The 19513-nt window shown below is 43.9% G+C and overlaps 1 protein-coding gene across 1 annotated transcript in view; it reads left to right on the forward strand.

The window, feature by feature from the left end:
* RASSF5 (Ras association domain family member 5) overlaps window positions 1-19513 on the forward strand; it is a 38474-nt gene that overhangs the window by 10131 nt on the left and 8830 nt on the right. The window contains exons 2-3 of the mRNA XM_075196157.1: window positions 17789-17899; window positions 18984-19278. Coding sequence (XP_075052258.1) covers window positions 17789-17899; window positions 18984-19278 — 406 coding nt within the window. The remainder of the gene's footprint in view (window positions 1-17788; window positions 17900-18983; window positions 19279-19513) is intronic.

Consider the following 19513-nt stretch of genomic DNA (forward strand, 5'->3'; position numbering starts at 1 on the left):
CCTGTCAGATATCTCCACATGCCCATCAAACCTCTCCAAATGCCCTTCAGACCTCTCAACCTGCTATCAGATCTCACCACATGACAATCGATCACCCTATATTCCCCTTGCATGACTTCTCCACTTACCACCAGATATCCCCACATGCCTCTTACATGCCATCAGACCTACAAGCCCCTTACATGCCCACCTGCCTCCCCACATGTCATGAGATCTAACCAGGGCTGGACTGGCCATCTGGCACTTCTGGCATTTGCCAGAAGGGCCGATGGCTCCGTGGGCCGGTCCGGCTCCTGGTGCTGTCGGGTCCTGCCGCTGTCGGGTCCTGCCACTTTAAGTTTTGTGCGGCCACGCGACGTGACGTCATGCGCGGCCGCGCAGGAAACCTCCCAATGTGCGGTTCAGCCGTTCAGGGCGGAGAGTCCATTCCAGCAGGTTGATGAGGTAAGTGTTGTCTTTTACTTTTAATTCCTTTCGAGGTTAGGGAAAATGGCGCAGGGGGGACAGGGACAGTTAGTGAAGGGGGAAGTGAACATGGCTGAGGGGGGGAGAGAGAACATGGCTGCAGGGGGGGGCAGAGAGAACATGGCTGCAGGGGGGGGCAGAGAGAACATGGCTGCAGGGGGGGGCAGAGAGAACATGGCTGCAGGGGGGGGGCAGAGAGAACATGGCTGCAGGGGGGGAGAGAGAACATGGCTGCAGGGGGGGAGAGAGAACATGGCTGCAGAGGGGGGTGGGAAAGAGAGAACATGGCTGCAGGGGGGGAGAGAGAACATGGCTGCAGGGGGGGAGAGAGAACATGGCTGCAGGGGGGGAGAGAGAGCATGGCTGCAGAGGGGGGGGGAGAGAGAGAACATGGCTGCGGGGGGGGGGGAGAGAGAACATGGCTGCGGGGGGGGGAGAGAGAGAACATGGGGGGGGAGAGAGAGAACATGGCTGCAGGGGGGGGAAGAGAGAACATGGCTGCAGGGGGGGGAAGAGAGAACATGGCTGCAGGGGGGGGGAGAGAGAGCATGGCTGCAGGGGGGGGGAGAGAGAGCATGGCTGCAGGGGGGGGGAGAGAGAGCATGGCTGCAGGGGGGGGGAGAGAGAGCATGGCTGCAGGGGGGGAAGAGAGAACATGGCTGCAGGGGGGGAAGAGAGAACATGGCTGCAGGGGGGGAAGAGAGAACATGGCTGCAGGGGGGGGAGAGAGAACATGGCTGCAGGGATGGCTGCAGGGGGGGGGGAGAGAGAACATGGCTGCAGGTGGGGGAAGAGAGAACATGGCTGCAGGGGGGGGGGGAGAGAGAACATGGCTGCAGGTGGGGGAAGAGAGAGCATGGCTGCAGGGGGGGGGAGAGAGAGCATGGCTGCAGGGGGGGAGAGAGAGCATGGCTGCAGGGGGGGAAGAGAGAACATGGCTGCAGGGATGGCTGCAGGGGGGGGAAGAGAGAGCATGGCTGCAGGGGGGGGAAGAGAGAGCATGGCTGCAGGGGGGGAAGAGAGAGCATGGCTGCAGGGGGGGGAGAGAGAGCATGGCTGCAGGGGGGGAAGAGAGAACATGGCTGCAGGGATGGCTGCAGGGGGGGGAAGAGAGAGCATGGCTGCAGGGGGGGGAAGAGAGAGCATGGCTGCAGGGGGGGAAGAGAGAACATGGCTGCAGGGATGGCTGCAGGGGGGGGAGAGAGAACATGGCTGCAGGTGGGGGGAAGAGAGAACATGGCTGCAGGGGGGAGAGAGAACATGGCTGCAGGGTGTGTGTGTGCGCTATGTAAATAGAGTGTGTGTGTGCGCTATGTCAATAGAGTGTGTGTGTGCGCTATGTCAATAGAGTGTGTGTGTGCGCTATGTCAATAGAGTGTGTGTGTGGGCTATGTCAATAGAGTGTGTGTGTGGGCTATGTCAATAGAGTGTGTGTGTGGGATATGTCAATAGAGTGTGTGTGTGGGATATGTCAATAGAGTGTGTGTGTGGGATATGTCAATAGAGTGTGTGTGTGGGATATGTCAATAGAGTGTGTGTGTGTGTGTGGGATATGTCAATAGAGTGTGTGTGTGTGTGTGTGTGGGATATGTCAATAGAGTGTGTGTGTGTGTGGGATATGTCAATAGAGTGTGTGTGTGTGTATGATATGTCAATAGAGTGTGTGTGTGTGTGTGTGATATGTTAATAGAGTGTGTGTGTGTGATATGTCAATAGAGTGTGTGTGTGTGTGTGTGTGTGTGTGTGTGTGTGTGTGATATGTCAATAGAGTGTGTGTGTGTGTATATGTCCATATAGAGTGTGTGTGTGCGCTATGTCAATAGAGTGTGTATGTGTGTGCGCTATGTCAATAGAGTGTGTGTGTTATGTCAATAAAGCATGTGTGTGTGATATGTCAATATAGTGTGTGTGTGTGTGATATGTTAATATAGTGTGTGTGGCCGCAGTTTTTAAATTAGGCGTGTGTGTGTGGCCGCAGTATATTAATATGGCGTGTGAGGGAAAGATCTTAATATAGTGTGGGAGGTAGGCTATTTAATGGTGGAGTGTAGGTAGGGCTAATTATTTAAGGTGAGGTGAAGGAACCTTTAATTTAATGCTGGGGTGGTTTAGAGCTATCAATTGAATATGGGTCTGATTTTGGGGAGGAGGGCTATTTATTAAATGTGTATATGAATTATTTATCTCCGGGAATGGTTGTGGAAAATGGCTATATTAATTAAACTTTAATGCTATTTAATTTATAAATGGGACTGTTTGTAGGGAGGGAAATATGTTTTGAGTAAATGGGTATACTGTTAATTTAATGTTGGGACTGATTGGAGGGAAATAGGTCTACTTATTAAATGTGAACATTATTATTGTTGGAAATGGAGGGAGGCCTAATTATAAAACGTGAGTGCTACTGATTTAACACCGGGGCTGGTTGTAGTATTCTAAATCTCATGTACCCATTATTTTCAAAATAGGGCCTCCAATATTCCAGGATCAAGACAAGCAGGAACTGGGCTAAAGAAACCAGCTGCTACAAGTGGTGAAAGAAACAAGACAGGTAGGAGAGAGCAGGACATTCTGCCAACTGTCCTGAATCTGATGGGACAGCCCTGAATTTGGGTGGCTGTCTCGGGATTTGGTACGACTGCAAGGACAGTTTGGAGGTATGTCCTGCTTCACAACGTACTGCATGTGAAGGCAGAGCTGTGTGCATCTAACAGTAGTGCACACAGTATTGCCTGTGTATTTATCTAAACTGATAACCATGTTATGTAATAGGGGCCCTGTTGTCTTAAATACCCTTGGTCCACCAAGCTTTAATCCAGCTCTGGTTAGGGGAAGGGACACAGCCTGCAGAGCAAGCCGAGGAGCTCTAAGTATCACAAGATTTGGTAATCTCGTGAGGCAAAGAGTTTCCCTGCTCACTCTACAGGAAGTTCCCACCTTGAGCAGCAGCAGCAGAAGCAAAGATAAGTACAGTGGGCTGAGGGTGTCATAATGTGGCTTGGAAGGCATGATAAATGAAATGTTTTATTACAATATATGTATCAATACGCCAAGTTGACCACACCCCAGCACAATGCGGTCCCTCCCTTTTTGGCGCCACCGCCCAGTGGCGGCACACAGTTTATTTGCTACTCATCTATGGATTTCGGCACCAAAAGTTCCCAAATTTCTCTTGCTGGTCCTGTACATACCATTAGCTGATACTGGTAAGCTCTATGCTACAAATAGAGAGTCAAGCTGCACGTAATACATATGTATCTCACGGGACACTGTATAACAGTAACCTTTGCAAAAAGTATTGTAATATTATTATCTGGAATAGAGGTGGCCCCGTGTGCTTTAAATGCCAGGGCTGATTTGTAGTCCCAGTCCGGCCCTGGATCTAACCATATTCCTAATACATGCCACCATATCTCCACACATGCCCCTAATATGGCATCAGACCTCCCCACATGTGTCCTACATGCCCACCAGCCTCCCCACATGCCGCCAGATCTCACCATATACCCCTTAAATGCCGTCAGACCTCCCCACATGTCCATTACATGCCATGAGATCTGCACACATTCCTCAGAAATGCCATCAGACTTCCACACATGACCCTAATATGCCATCATTACTAGCGTGCTGAGGGGCTCCTCTGTCCTATTTTACAAGGTCTGGTCCTCATGGGCTTTGTACCATAATCAAACTCCACTCCAGTTTTAGTGATATCCGAATATGGAATGGTATTTCTAAGCAAGTGTATTTCTCTTTCATTTGATGCGTGAATCCTTAATTTCCCACCCCTTCCTACATGTCCCCCTCCCACCCATCACAGCCCCCATCTATACCCCACAATTCTAAGATATTAACAACAGCATCTTTACAATACTAGATGAATATACAATTGTCTTCCGAATACAAAAAGTTATGAAAGTGTTCCTGCGTTCTGCTGTATGTAAACACATGTTATCTATTTTTTATTAACCTCTCGATATTCTGTAATGCCCTCTTTTTACTGAAAAAAAGATGTTTCTAATAAAAAGTTTTTAAAAAAAAACAAAAAAACAATGGGCCTGATTCATCTTTGAATGCAACCTGCCCGCAAGTTGTGTTTTTAAAATGAGCATGGAACTTGAGGATACGTGCACTGGTATTAAAATTTAAGTTGATCTCAAGATACGTTCCTATTTGAATATGAATACTTTGCCTAAACAGTACTAATCGTAACAGACACTGCAGGATATGCACATGCATATGTGCAATATGAAGTCTGATCAGAAGACATGCAAAAAAAAATGCTATAAAAGAAATTACCAACTTATAATACTATAATCATTAATAAAATTTGTGTTTTTTAAAAGCAAACTTTTTTTTTACATTACATACATACACTGATCAGCCACAACATTAAAACCAACTGCCTTATAATGTGTAAGTCCCCCTCATGCAGCCAAAACAGCTCTGACCCATCAGGGCATAGTCTCCACAAGACCTCAAAAGGTGTCCTGTGATATCCGGCACCGGGAGGGACGTTAGCAGCAGATCCTTTATGTCTTGTAAGTTGCGAGGTGGGGCCTCCATGGCTGAGTCTTGTTTATCCAACACATCACACAGATGCTTGATCAGATTGAGATCTTGGGAATTTGGAGGCCAAGTCAACACCTTGAACTCATGACATGTTCCTTAAACCATTCCTGAACAATTCTTGCAGTGTGACAGGGCGTACTATCCTGCTGAAAGAGGCCACTGCCATCAGGGAATACTGTTACCATGAAGAGGTGTACTTGGTCTGCAGCAATGTTTAGGTAGGTGGTGTGTGTCAAAATAACATCCATATGAATGCCAGAGCATCACGCTGCCTTCTTCTCATAGTGCATCCTGGTGCCATCTCTTCCCCAGGTAAACGACGCACACTCACCCAACCATCCACATGACGTAAAAGAAAACATGATTCATCAGACCAGGCCACCTTCTTCCAGTGCTTCATGGTCCATATCTGGTGCTCATGTGTCCATTGTAGGAACTTTCGGTGGTGGGCAGGGTTCATCATGGGCACTCTGACAGGTCTCCAGACTCACAGCTCCATACGCAGCAAGCTGCGATTTACTGTTCTGACACCTTTCAGCAATTCGTGCTACAGTAGCTCTTCTGTGGGATTGGACCAGACGGGACCCAGTCGTCTAGCCATCACAATTTGGCCGTTGTCAAAGTCACTCAGATTCTTACACTTGCCAGATTTTTTTGCTTCCAACACATCAGCTTCAAGAACTGACTGTTCACTTGCTGCCTAATATATCTCACCTCTTGACAGGTGCCATTGTAACAGGATAATAATTGTTATTAAATTGACTTGTCAGTATTTTAATGTTGTGTCTGATCAGTGTATATCAGAATGTTCTTAAAGTGCATTGTACATACAATCAATTTTTAGGGTTTCTCTTACACATGTTCTGTGCTATCTAGGGGCATGCATATGTGTAGTTTCGGCACTTACACCTGCTCTTAGCTGCTGCAAATGATATGGCTAGGAGAAGGTTGGGCTGGAGGGAAGAGGGTCATCTGCCCCCAGCGCCAGTCCCATAGTGGGCTACCTCGGACTGAGTCACTGGGCTACCTGCATTGTTTTTCCTTTAAAATGTTCCTAATAGGATGCTGAGTTGAGTCTTGCCTCTCGGGCTAAAATTTTCCAGCCCTCCCTTGGATACTACCAAGATGTACTTACAAGATACCCAAAGCTTGAATCAGTTGCATCAGCGTTGCCCTTGAGATGCCCTTACTGTACGTTGCTTACATTCATCCACCCCTTCCATCCCCCAGTGGTAAGAGTTATTTGCGTTCAGACCTGAATTGCATGCAGTTGCATTAATTGAGCAGGTGCTGAGCAATTTCACACAAGCTACAGCACACAGAGAGACTTGCGTCCCAAGATGAATCAGGCCAATATGTTTAATCAAAGAAAGATACGCCGATCTGTGGTAACATATCATCATACATTTTACTGTAAGATAAACAAGTATTAAAAGCTATCACAAATAAATCTTACATCAAAGCATGAGAGAACTGGTGAAAACCCGGTGGGCCGCCCGTTCCCATCACTGTGCTATGGGGTTACTTTACTAACATGTCGCTATTGTGCAGTATCCCATAGCAACCTATCTGCGATAAGCTTTGGTCAGACAGGTGGCAGATTTAAGTGACTTAGATATATTGTTCCAGTCAAGTCACCACCTCCATGTTTTGCTATGCCAGTCTCTAGGCAGGTCTTTTCAGTCTCTGTATATGTTCTGTCTGACGTTAGAACTTGAGTTAGATGTATGTGGGGGTTGGTTGCTGTGTGGTCTCTGCATTAGCATCCTGTCTGCTCAGAGGAAGTGCAGCAACAAATTATGCTAAATTGCTTCCACTTTTCATTTAAAATGACAGCTTTTTAACACTATGCAATACAGTTACACAGAATGAGGTCATGCAAGCCTGCAATACTGTCTGTATTTTACTAAAACAGTGCAAAATGTACTCATTTTATTTTTGTTTCCTTAGCATATGTTTTATGGAACCAAAAATAGATGTGCTAAGGCAGATATGTAATTATGATAATTACTGCACTAATGATTATGCACAGAAATCAAGTACATTAAGGTAGTGGGCTGCTATCTAATGGGCAGAATTTTTTTTAAAAACACAGCAGTATTACACAAAAGAAAATGCTTTTGTAAATGAATTAACACACATATATAGATGTATTTACAAGTGAAACAATCCCATCCCGTTACAAAACAGTTAGCTAGGCCTTCAGTACAGATTCATTTTCCTGTTTGCACTGTGTCGCCCACAGCTGTTCAGCAGGGACAAATATCAATGGAATTGCACATTAATAATATCACCTATGTTGTCTTATTATTTAAGTAAGTGCCCCTTCTGTTTTAAATTTATATATTTGTGTTCCAAAACTTGGAGGAAAAATCCTGTCAACAATCACACAAATTCACACCGCCCAATTGATACTAACTGCTAACGATAGCACCTTGGTTCTCTGCATCGTCCAAGCTGATTAGATGAATTTCCTGCAAACAACCCTGAACCGGTGGTAGTCATTAGTGCGATGACTACATTTCCGACAACAGGTAGTGGGACAGAAGAATGGCAAGTGCTGTAATTTAAACACGTAGGAAATACTGACTTAATGAAAAAGTGACAGAGAACAATTGCAGCAACCCTGCTATCAAAGTCGACAGTAGAACATGCCGGCACTCAGATTGTTATCACTTCAAATGGCGATAGTTACATTTCTAGTATTAAGGAGGCAAAGCGAGGAGCCGCCGGCTCTATAATGTTTTTTACAAAGGATTTCACATTGTAGAGCCAGCGGGTCCTTGCATTGCCCCCTTAATACTGTGCATGGATCTGGATCATCCACATGCAAGTGCAGTACAGTAAGGGTATGCAGGTGCAACTTAAGCACATCTTATTTTGGGTTACAGGTATCTTTAAAATATGTACCATATGTAAATTCCACGCCTACAAAAGTTTTCAAGTTGATGATGATGATTTTATATATTTGCTCTGGATGCATCTGTATGCTAGAGTCAGGGTTGCATGAATGTTAAGATGTGTGTAACTCAAAACAGCGACATGGAAACAGCCTACTTTTACATTCAGCTATAATTCACTCCATATGTGACTTATTTCTTGCTTAACAGATGTGAGCGTATCTCCTATCTTCTACATATTATATACAGTATACATGCTTGTAGTATTGCTTAGTCAGTGTGTTATGTTCATTTAGGTTTATTTATGTGCATGTTAGCAGTGTGCACCAAGAATTAATGGAGTAACTTTATATATGTACACATATATATATATATACATACATACAGCATAGATATATATATATATATATATATATATATATATATATATATATATATATATATAATATTATACTGTAGCAAAGAGGTCTTTTTGCCACAGTGGGGTCCCAGGAAGTCTGCAGGGGAAGGCTGCATGCAGAATATATATGAATATATATATATATATATATATATATATATATACATACAGCATATATGTGTATGTATATATATATATATATATACAGGGCCGCCATCAGAGATCGTGGGGCCCAGTACAAATAAAGCAGGCAGGGCCCCCGATGACCGCCCCCCCAATGAACCAGGGCCATCTTTCCGACTGCGCACGATGGTTAGGTGCCCGGGGGGGAAAGGGGGCCCATGGAAATGAAACAAAAATCACTGAACTTAATCAGTTAAGTTCAGGTACGTTAAGGGGGTCCCTAATATATATATATATATATATATATATACATATATATATATATATATACACACACTCACCAAATATTGGCATTGTCCCTTCTAGAATCACAACATTTCACAGACTGTCCTGCTCTCTCCTACCTGTTCTTCTCACTTTCCCCACCTGTGGCTGCAGGTTTCTTTAGTTCCGGCTTGTCTGGATCCTGGAATGTTTGGGGCCCTAGTTGGAAAAAAAAAATGGGTACATTTTTTAAAATTACAGCCAGCGCCAGCGTTAAATCAATATCACCCACGATTAATAATTAGGTCTTTCTCCAACCCCAACATTAAAATAACAATATTCACATTTAATAAATAATAATATATTATAACATACCTATACAGACCCATATAAAGCCGATGTCAGATGTTGTCCTCCTGAATACTAGGTGACTACCAAAAAAGGTTGGAGGATGGAAGCCTGTAGCATGTGTATGCTGGAGGTGACTTTTTTACTTCACTGACTACATGTGAAGATTCGTCCAAAGTTTCTACCTCTAATTTAGAACCCAAAATGTCTAAACCAGTGGTTCCCAAACTTTTGCAGTTCGTGGCACCCTTAGAGTCTCCATAATTTTTTCAAAGCACCCCTCCAAAATAATTACTGAGCAGTCCAGTTTTAGAAGTAGTTGGGTCAAAAAAATGTAATAAGTATTTAGGTCAGGACAGAAATACTTTTTTAGTTGTATACAAAAATGCCCCCTCTACATCCAGACACACTGCCCCCTCTGCATCCAGTCACTCTGCCCCCTCTCACGCTGCCCCCCTCCTCTGCCCTCTGTCACGCTCCCTCTTACTCTGCCCTCTGTCACGCTGTCCCCTCCTCTGGCCTCTGTCCCCCTCCTCTGGCCTCTGTCACGCTGTCCTCTCTCTGTCACGCTGTCTCCTCCTCTGGCCTCTGTCACGCTGTCCCCTCCTCTGGCCTCTGTCACGCTGCCCCCTCTCCTCTGTCACGTTGCCACACTGTCCCCCTCCTCTGCCTTCTGTCACACAGCCTCCCTCCTCTGGCCTCTGTCACGCTGCCCCCTCTCCTCTGTCACGCTGTCCCCTCTCCTCTGTGACGCTGTCCCCTCTCCTCTGCCTTCTGTCACACTGTCCCCTCCTCTGGCCTCTGTCACGCTGCCCACTCTCCTCTGTTACGCTGCCACACTGCCCCCCTCCTCTGCCTTCTGTTACGCTGTCCCCTCTCCTCTGTCACGCTGTCCCCTCCTCTGGCCTCTGTCACGCTGTCCCCTCCTCTGGCCTCTGTCACGTTGTCCCCTTTCCTCTGCCATGCTCCCTCTCACTCAGTCCCCTCTGCCGAGGGAAAGCCAGAAGAAAACAAAACAAAACATAAACTCACCAATCCGCGTGGCGCCGGGACCCAGCATTCTCCCTCTCTCTCACGCAGCTTGTCGCTATAGTGACAAGCTACGTGAGAGTGGGGTTTGCTGGGTCCCGGCGGCGCGCGGATTGGTGAGTTTATGTTTTGTATTTTCCTGACTTTCCCGCAGCACCCCTGTAACAGCGCCGCGGCACCCCTGGGAACCGCGGCGCACACTTTGGGGACCGCTGGTCTAAACCCTAATGTTTGTCATGGGATACACAGGCCTTTACAGAATTTGTCAGTTGTGCATTTTAAATATCCCTTTATTTACTTACCTTTGAATTAGCTTTTTTCCTCTCTTCTCTTCTCTTTTCTTCTGTTTTCTTCTCTTTTCTTCTGTCTTCTTGCTTCTGTCTTGTTCCTCTCTGCACAGTTCCTCACTGAGTGTCAGGCGTGACTTGATGATGTCACGCCTGACATTTAGTGTAAATAGTGCAGAGAGGAAGAAGGAGGGACACCAGCGCTGCCATCACAGGTGAGTATCTGTGGGGTTTGTTTTTTTTTCCCTCTAGCCTGCTCCCCCCTGAACACCAGCACCCGCGGGCCCAGTACAAGAGTACCCCCTGTAACCCCTGATGGCTGCCCTGTATATATATGTGTATATATATATATATATATATATATATATATAATTTCCACACAGTCTTTCCCATAGCACACAAACGCACAGGTGCACCATATACATGTCATTGATTTGTATTCTGTAATTGGTTTGCAGTGTTTGGGTGGGGGTTACAAGACTGTGTTTTTCATTTTATGTTTGTGACGGTTGCTGAACTAGTTGGCCAGTTATGAAAGAGCTGGAGTATGTTTAGTTAGCATTAGGGTCACCAGGAGGTGTAAGCAAAAGGTATTGCTTGCTGGTGTCATCCTGACAAGAAGTGTTACCATTTATTGTAGTGCAAACAATAAATGAACATTTGATTTACAACCAGAAGTTGTCGAGTTGTCTGTGTACTGACGTCTGCAGGGTGCCCGTGTCACAGGTGGGGTGCTCTTGTGCTATATATATATATATATATATATATATTTATTTTTAATTTCTTTATTTTTAAATTTTTCAAATGTTTAGTGCAAGTAAGCAGAGTAACAAAACATGACAGGTAACAAGAGTAAAGTTACATATATGAAGTCATCTTTGTTAACCAATAATGCTAAATAAGCACATAACAGTTAGGAATGGATTGCCAGGGGGTTCAGTGGTGGAACTACCATTGGTGCAGTGAAACGGGCCCATGGGGCACAGAGAACTAGCGAGCTGTGGGTACTAGTTCCCTCCTCCCCGCTTCTCTGCACACAGCTCGCTAGTTCTGGGTGCAGGTGGGTGTAACGTGGTCATATACAAGAGGGTAAGAGAAAGATACAAAAGGAAAACCTTTTTTTTTTTTTTTTAATATATAATTAAGCGTATTCTCCTGCATAGTTCACATTTGCTGTACTAATCAATTTGCCCAGTATAGTCAATTAAAGGTTTCCTGAGTAATCCAAGTAACCATGATATAGTTTTGTCTTTTGAATCCAGTTCCATTTGTACAATCGGGGAGGGCTGGCAAATTTTAGCCCCGAGGGGGTAAGACTTGACTCAGCAGCCTATTGTAAAGGAAATAAAATTCAGGTGGCCCAGTGAACCAGCCCAAGGTAGCCCACTATGGACCGGCCCAGGGGGACATGTAAAATCAATGAAAATTAAGCGAAAACTAAAATTGAAATGCTTTAAATTATCTACTTGTTTATATATTTTAATTTAAGTTTCAATTATTCTCAGTTTATATTATTGAAATATTTAGTCTTTGGCCTTGAACTGAGTGTGCGGGAGCACCACAGTGGGAGAGGTCAAGTGACTGACTATAGACATCACATGACCTTTGCAGGAGTGATGTCACTTATCTACTACTCGGGGCCCCATTCAGAAAAAGGCAGAATACCCAGGGCTTCATACATAAAAGGCTGTACTTAAGGGCAGCAGAGACTGAGGGGCAGTTTTTTTTCTTTTACTATAATGAACTGAATAAATTTAGAAAAATCTACTATGAGGTTAAACTGAGGGGGAAGAAACAGCTTTTATGAAGGTGGGCAATGTTAGATTAACATACTTGCCAATTTATGGCAAGTATGATCCGGAAGCTGGTGGAGGCAAGTGGGCGTGCAGGGGGCGGGGCTCCAAAAACTCGTCATTTTGGCCCCACCCCCGTGATTTTACAGCGGGAGGCAAGGCCAAATGCCACAATTCCCAGTGAATTGCGGCATTTTGGATTTAATTCTGCCCACTTCACTAGGAAGTGGGCAGATGCGGGAGACCCACCCAGAATTCAGGAGTCTCTCGGACATTCCGGAAGAGTTGGCAAGTATGGATTAACTGAGATAAAATAAACTGAGACGAAATAAACTGAGAAACATGATACAACTGAAGAGGAAATGAATTGTGTAAGGGAATGCATCTATGCTCAGCCCTCTAAAGCTAATTGCACATTGGCAAATTGTGTGTATGTGTAATTCAGCAGTTATTTAAGCATTTGCCTACTGTATTTGCCTGCACATAGCAGTTAATGTGTTTCCAAAGTTCTTTTTTATGTTTGTTTTTTTATCCTCTTTAGCATTTTCTGTGTTCTGTCATTTTGTAAATGTGCATCACAGATTTTCATCTTTTTTTTTTAACTCAAAAGTTATTAGTTTCCAAATGTAACAAAAAGAATACAAAGATGAATACTGCTCAAATGACAGATAAATGTGTGTGTAACATTAAACAAAAAAACACAAAAAAATCAGATATTTAATCTTTGAAGGCATTGCATTGCTCGTGAAATCTGAATTCAGCGGGAGGGGTTCCAAACATAAAAGATGCAGTAGGATGGAGAGTATTCCAGGGACAAACACACATTTTCTTACTATTTTTGGACACCATTTATTGGCTTGTGGGTAGGGGGATTCCAGGCATCTGAAATCCCTCCTAAATATGTAAATTACATAAAGTCTAAGGGGTAGATTCAATTAGCTAAAGAACAACGCGGTCCTCGCATTATTACCGTTACTACGGTAATTTCTCTGGGGACTTTTGCTCGCGGCTTACAGAGCAGAGAAATTACTGTAGTAATGGTAATAATGCGCAGCTATTACCATAGTAACCGTCTGCGCTCTTCTAAAGAACAACACGGTTATTTGAATCTACCCCTAAGAATAGTTTGGACAAGTGCCACCTTGAGGGCTTCAAAAGAAAGCAGAAATTAGGGGAATGAAAATGGATGAGAAAATGGTTCTATTCAAAGTCATACTTGCCTACTCTCCCAGAATTTACGGGAGGCTCCCGAATTTCGGGGAATCCTCTCGAAATCCCGGAAAAGTAGGCACAACTCCCGGATTCTAAAAAAAATGCCGAAATTAACAGCATTGAGTATCAGGGACGGGGCTTAATCGTCTCATTAAACCCCGCACCCGCTATTTAATGCCATGAATCTCGGCATTTTATAGTGGGGGTGTGGCCAAAATGATGCAATTTTTTGCAATTTTTCTTGCCTTCGGGCAAGACTTGACTCAGCAGGCTATTTTAAAGAAAAAAAAATGCAGGTGGCCCAGGGACCCAGCCAAAAGTAGTCCACTATGGGACCAGCCCGAGGGGCAGATGCCCCCTGCCACCCAGCCTGCCCCTGGACACAGTATCATAGGAAGGCTAGAGAAACGGAAGCAATGTTCAGGCTAACTAAGGTAGAGAATTAAAGCCAAAAGAGATGTGGCTGAACTAGCCAGATTATAAGACAAGAGTAAGGTCAAGGTCACAAAGCCAAAGATTAATTGAGACAGCTATCAGACACGGTTCAGGACAAAACAAGGACAAGCCATAGAATTACTGAGTTAGCCCAGAATCTCTGATTGTCAACCACAACTTGGTCCCAGGAATCTCTAAGCTTAAAGGCGATGGAAACCTCTGGCTACATCACAATATTTATTCCAATTTGCTGCCAGACGCCAAAGAGAGTTATTTGATGTGAATGTAACATGATTGGCACACATACTATACTGGCATGTCCAGTTAAGCAAGGTACACCCCACCTCTGAGCAGTCATCAAGCCAATTGTAAAAAAAATATTGAAATACGGCCATTGGTTTCTATCATTGTAAATAGGCATGGCTCTCATATGAGGAGATCAGAAGTGACAGCACTGTGGGTAGAGGCTATTTTTTGTTCTAATGTTTGATAACATAATCTCTGCTTGTACACTATTTCATTCATGTAACTCAGCTGCATGATCGCTAGTTTAGGAATAATATGAGTTCCTCAGAGTTAGTAAACACACACACACACACACACACACACACACACACACGTCAATTCTATCCAAAGACAGTTAAGCTACCAGTATGTTTTTGGACTGTGGAAGAAAAGTGGGATACCCGGAGGAAATTCCCCTGTGAACACAGGGAGAACATACAAACTCCACACACATATGGTGCTCTGTTTGAAATTGAACCTATGGGCTCAGTGTTCTGCTGCAATGTTAATCAATGTGCTACTATGAATGTGTGGGAGATGTATATTAAATATGCCATAATATACAGTAAATGTAAAAACATGAATTATTTTGTTTGGCATCCAATTGTAGAACACTGGACACGTTTGGGTATAGAGGTTCAGCCAGGTGTGCGGGCACTTTAAAATTGGAGTTTGTCTAGCTCCTCCCCCTCAATATGCCTGCCGCAGCTTTAGTTGTTCATTGTTAAACCAGGCAGTGTTTTTTCTTTGCGTTATATAAACATCTTAATGTTTCTTTAGTTCTATTTTGTTTTGAGACCATTGCTGCAGTCCGGCGGCACCTCCTTGCATGGATGGCTGTGTGGTACCTGGAGATGAGTTTGGCGGTGTCTGTACAGGTCTCTCCGGTGATCGCAGACCAGCTTCCATCATTGGAGCCGTAGTGACTCATGATCCCTGCTCTCGGCACCCAACTGGGAACCACGGTTGGCTTCACTATGGGGGTCTACATCATTTGGGTGTTAGACCCCCTGGAATTACAGAGGTTGCTGGGTCAGGTGGGGATCACTTTTCAGTGAGCCCCTACTAAGCATTTAGTTTGGAGAGGGGGACATCTATAGTGATGGCAACCATTTTAAGTGATGGACCAAGTGGGTGATGCTTTTCCCCCAAGGTGGATTCTTATCACTTCCCTTACTGTGAGGCACGCCAAAAGCAGCAGACATCTTCAGTCCAGCTTTCCCTTTCTATACCACTGGTGTCGTGAGTAAGTTTTCGGGGATTGTTTTCTGAGTGACTTTTAACTGGGCTTTACTGGCCTTTGGTATGTATAGTAGGTTCACCTTCTTTCATTTGATTGTGTTCTACTTTTGTATTGTACCATTCTGCCTTAGAGTACTGTATTCTTTTCATAATGAGAATACAACTAAAAGGGAAATACCCCCTAAGGTGGAACCCTCTGTAGCGATAGTTGTCCAAGACAATTATTATTAATAATTATAATTCCCAGTGAGGCGACTATTAAGGATAGCGCTTACTGTAAGGTTGAGAGCATCCTTAAGCTCCTCTTCGTGGCCTCCTTGCTACCCAATGTAGCTTCTGCATTGGTTAATAAAGCCATGGAGAAGTTATTTGAAGCTTTCAGAAGGCTTGTTAGCTGTCAGACTGGGGTCTGAATTGTTGTCTTTAGTAGAGCAGATTTAGGGAGCCACAGTGTACTTGGGAGATGCGGTCTGATCGGGGCTAGGATTTCTAGATGCTGGTCTGATCGGGGATAGGATTTCTAGATGCTGGTCTGATCGGGGATAGGATTTTAGCCTCGGCTGTCTCGGCTCATTGGACTCTCACTTAAATCCTGGGACACTGACATGAAGTATTAAGTGCACTCTAGACTCCCTTCCATTCTTTGGAGGTGTCTTATTTGTCCCTGAACTGAATAAGATTTATCTACCAAGCTACAGGCTGAAAGCATACTTTTCCTCTTGTTAACGCTTCAAAAGCTAGTGGACCCAGTTTTAGCTTCTTTAATTTATCAGGTAAAATGAGAAATCAGTAACCCTGATTGCACTTTTCTGCCCCAAGGCAGGTAAACAGGCTTGGGCTGCTAAACGTCCAGCAGCCAGATCATCTGTATAACAGTTTTTTTTTCAACCTGGGGTGGAGGCACATCTACTCATCTTCAGGGACCAGTGGTTCAATTCCATTACAGATGCCTGGGTGAGAGGGATTGTGGGTCTGGGATACATTATAGATCTCCTCAAAAACCCACCCAGGTGGCTTTTCACCATCACTATCAGTTTGAGGGTCTTCCATTTGGCCTGGCCATGGATCCAAGAGTTTTCACCAAGGTGATGTCAGCTTTGCGGCGGTCCAGGGTAGTGACAGTCATTCCGTACTTGGATGATCTGTTGATCAAAGCATAACATTTGTTAGGGGGGCCACGAAGATACAGTTGGACATTGCAATGGCTGTTGCATACCTCAAACACAAGGATGCACCCTGAGTCCTCTTGCCATATGAATCCAGCAAGATCTTGCATTGGGGCGGAATTAAATGTTCAGGCCATAATTGCACTTTTCATCCAGGGGGTAGACAACTGGGAGGCAAACATTCTAAACGGACAGACTTTTCACCCATCATTTGAGCCCTTGAATTCAGGAGAGTGCAAGTTTTTAACTTTGAAAACAGTTTTCCTTTTAGCTGTTTCAACTGCTAGAAGAGTTTCAGAGCTGGCAGCTTTGTTCTGCAAGCCTTTTATTCTTATATTACATGAGAACAAGGCAGTCCTTCAGGCCATACCTTCCTTTCAGCCTAATGTGATTTCACTGAATCAGGGTAGGTTTCCATAGGAAGAGGGCTCTCTTCTGTCTCGGGATGTTGTCAGAGCATTGAGGACCTATGTTCATAGGACCTGTAACATTCGCCATACATTTTTATGATGCTCATATAAGGGGTTGGCTGGCATCCAAGGTATCCATTGCTAGATGGATTATGTCTGTTTTTCATCAGGCTTACAGTGGAGCAGGACAATTAGGACAAACTGTTCCAGAAAATCTTCGAGTTCACTCCACTAGGTCTGTGATTGGCTCCTCTGCTGAGCAGCTAAGTTTGGCTGCTACTTAGTCCTCACTTTACATTTTTACCAAGTTCTATAGTTTGTGGTATACATCTAGGGATGCCAGTTTTTGAAGGAAGGTGCTTCACATCACTTCTACTGAGCTTTCCCACCTATATAAACAGCTTTGAGACACCCTCAATGTCTCCAATGTCCCCAATTGGATGCCGGAGAAAAAAACATTTTTATACTTACGTTGAATCTTTTTATCTTAATCTACTGGGGGAACACTAGACACCCATCATTTTATGCTCCACTTCTCCTTTTCTGTTTTTGGAGGAGCTATTTATGTGTTTCTCCTGCTCTGTCTAGAGGGGTTTGGTTAAAAAGTAACAGAAGCTGCAGCAAATGTTAGACAAGTGCCCGGGTTCCTGACTGCACCTTTATACCCCAACATCTCCAGTGATCCCAATGTATTGAGAGAAAATTCCCTTTTTTCATATATCTGTACACTGTGTAGATGTTAATAAATGAATATTAATGAATGTTTTATGGCACGCAGGTTAATATCAGCTAGACAGTTGAGTTCATCAGAATATCTATTGTTTGTTATAGCTTTTGATAGTATCAACAATTTACAGTTACAGGTCCAGAATGTTCCGAAAGAAGAAAAAAAACCCAGTACTCAGGAATTGAAACAGAAAATAGAAAGCTTCAACATGATGGTTCAAAATGGCCTTATCATGAAGATGGTAAGTTAGTTCATATGCCTGTATGAACCGTAAATGACGGCAACCAGAAACAAAATGGATAATATATATATATCGTATATGTTATATATTAAACTAAACCTAACCTAGAATGAATGCCTAAAATTTACTAAATGGTATTTAAATATTATGTTTGTCCTTCTCCACACTGCCCCTGGCATTGTCTTTCTTATGCATTTGTTTAGAAGTGCTCCACACAGTGGTTGTTGGAGGAAGCACTTGGTGATGTCATTTCTGTGTATGGTTCCTACATTTCCTATATGACACTGCAGGGAGCCTCAGACCACTCTGATGCCCTCTGAGTTTGAATTGTCAATATAAAGCCAGACAACGGGCCTGATTTAAAGTTAGACATAAGTCAAACTCCTGTCCTTAAAAATCTGCTGTGTTTTATTGTGTATGTGCAAAAAACAAATTTTAGCTTAAGTGCAATCTGCACTTGCGACCACCTAGGCCTGGAGGGACAACCTATTTACAGGGGGCCACATTTCCAAATACCCCTCTTAGGAGGCATAAAACTTGCTCCCATGAGCATGGTGTAAAGATACAGGCTGCTGCTGATGATTTCCTCCAGCAGAAACCGCAGTAGGGTCCACAAATAACGGTGTGTCACATCCCTAGAGCTAGCCCTGCAGTCATTACTTGCTTGGGCAGCCAGGGAACACAATGGAACATGTAGTTCCTCAATCCTAAATACTGATCAATAAAAGCACAGATGCAGTTTGTACAAAAAAACTTGATTAGAAATTAATTTGAACCCAAACCGTTGTTTCAATCTTTATTGTACTCCTGAATCCATAACTTTATTCTTGTCTACTGTCCTAATCCCAAAATAATCCACTTAATCCATTATGGGAAAAAAAACGCTAAATGCCACAGCATGACACAGCTGCATATCAAATGTAAATACAGTGTCAAACAGTTCAAGTTCAGTCATGCTTTTCCATTTAAGTTTTAAATATAAACTGTCTTTTATTTTGTATAAACTTATGTTTTTTGTTAGGTGCATTAATAAATGTATTTAAATTGCTACAGTTTAATTTGCATTGTTTCTTCCAATGGTCAGGCAGATGATGGCACCTACACTGGATTCATTAAGGTGCACCTGAAGCTCCAACGTCCAGTCACCATAACAGACACTTCTCAGGCACCATCCATCTACACCATAAGCCAGGTGTCACCTAAAAAGCCAACAGAGAAGCAGACCCCCTTCTACCTGCCGGTGGATGCTGTGAAACAGCTGCACATCAGCAGTGTGACAACGGCCAGTGAGGTCATCAGGGGTCTTCTGCTGAAGTTCCAAGTGGTGGACGATCCCCTGAAATTTGCACTCTTCAAGCAATTGCAGAGGGATGGACAAGGTGAGCCCAATAAACTAACACTACATCAATCCCGAGAATGTATTAATGAGGATTGTTTTTAATTGTTATTATTTAATGAAATTAAAAATGAACGCAGTAGTATACGTGAAACATGAATGATTACGTAGAAATGTTAAAGTGAGTGCCCTAGTAGATAGGACAGGAGAGGGGTGGTGGCAATCGGATAGATTAGGGAAATCTAGGATGAGACCATGAGCAAAAGAAGCAAGGCATA

Source organism: Mixophyes fleayi, chromosome 2 (genome assembly GCF_038048845.1).
Source record: "Mixophyes fleayi isolate aMixFle1 chromosome 2, aMixFle1.hap1, whole genome shotgun sequence".
Classification (NCBI taxonomy): Eukaryota; Metazoa; Chordata; class Amphibia; order Anura; family Limnodynastidae; genus Mixophyes; species Mixophyes fleayi.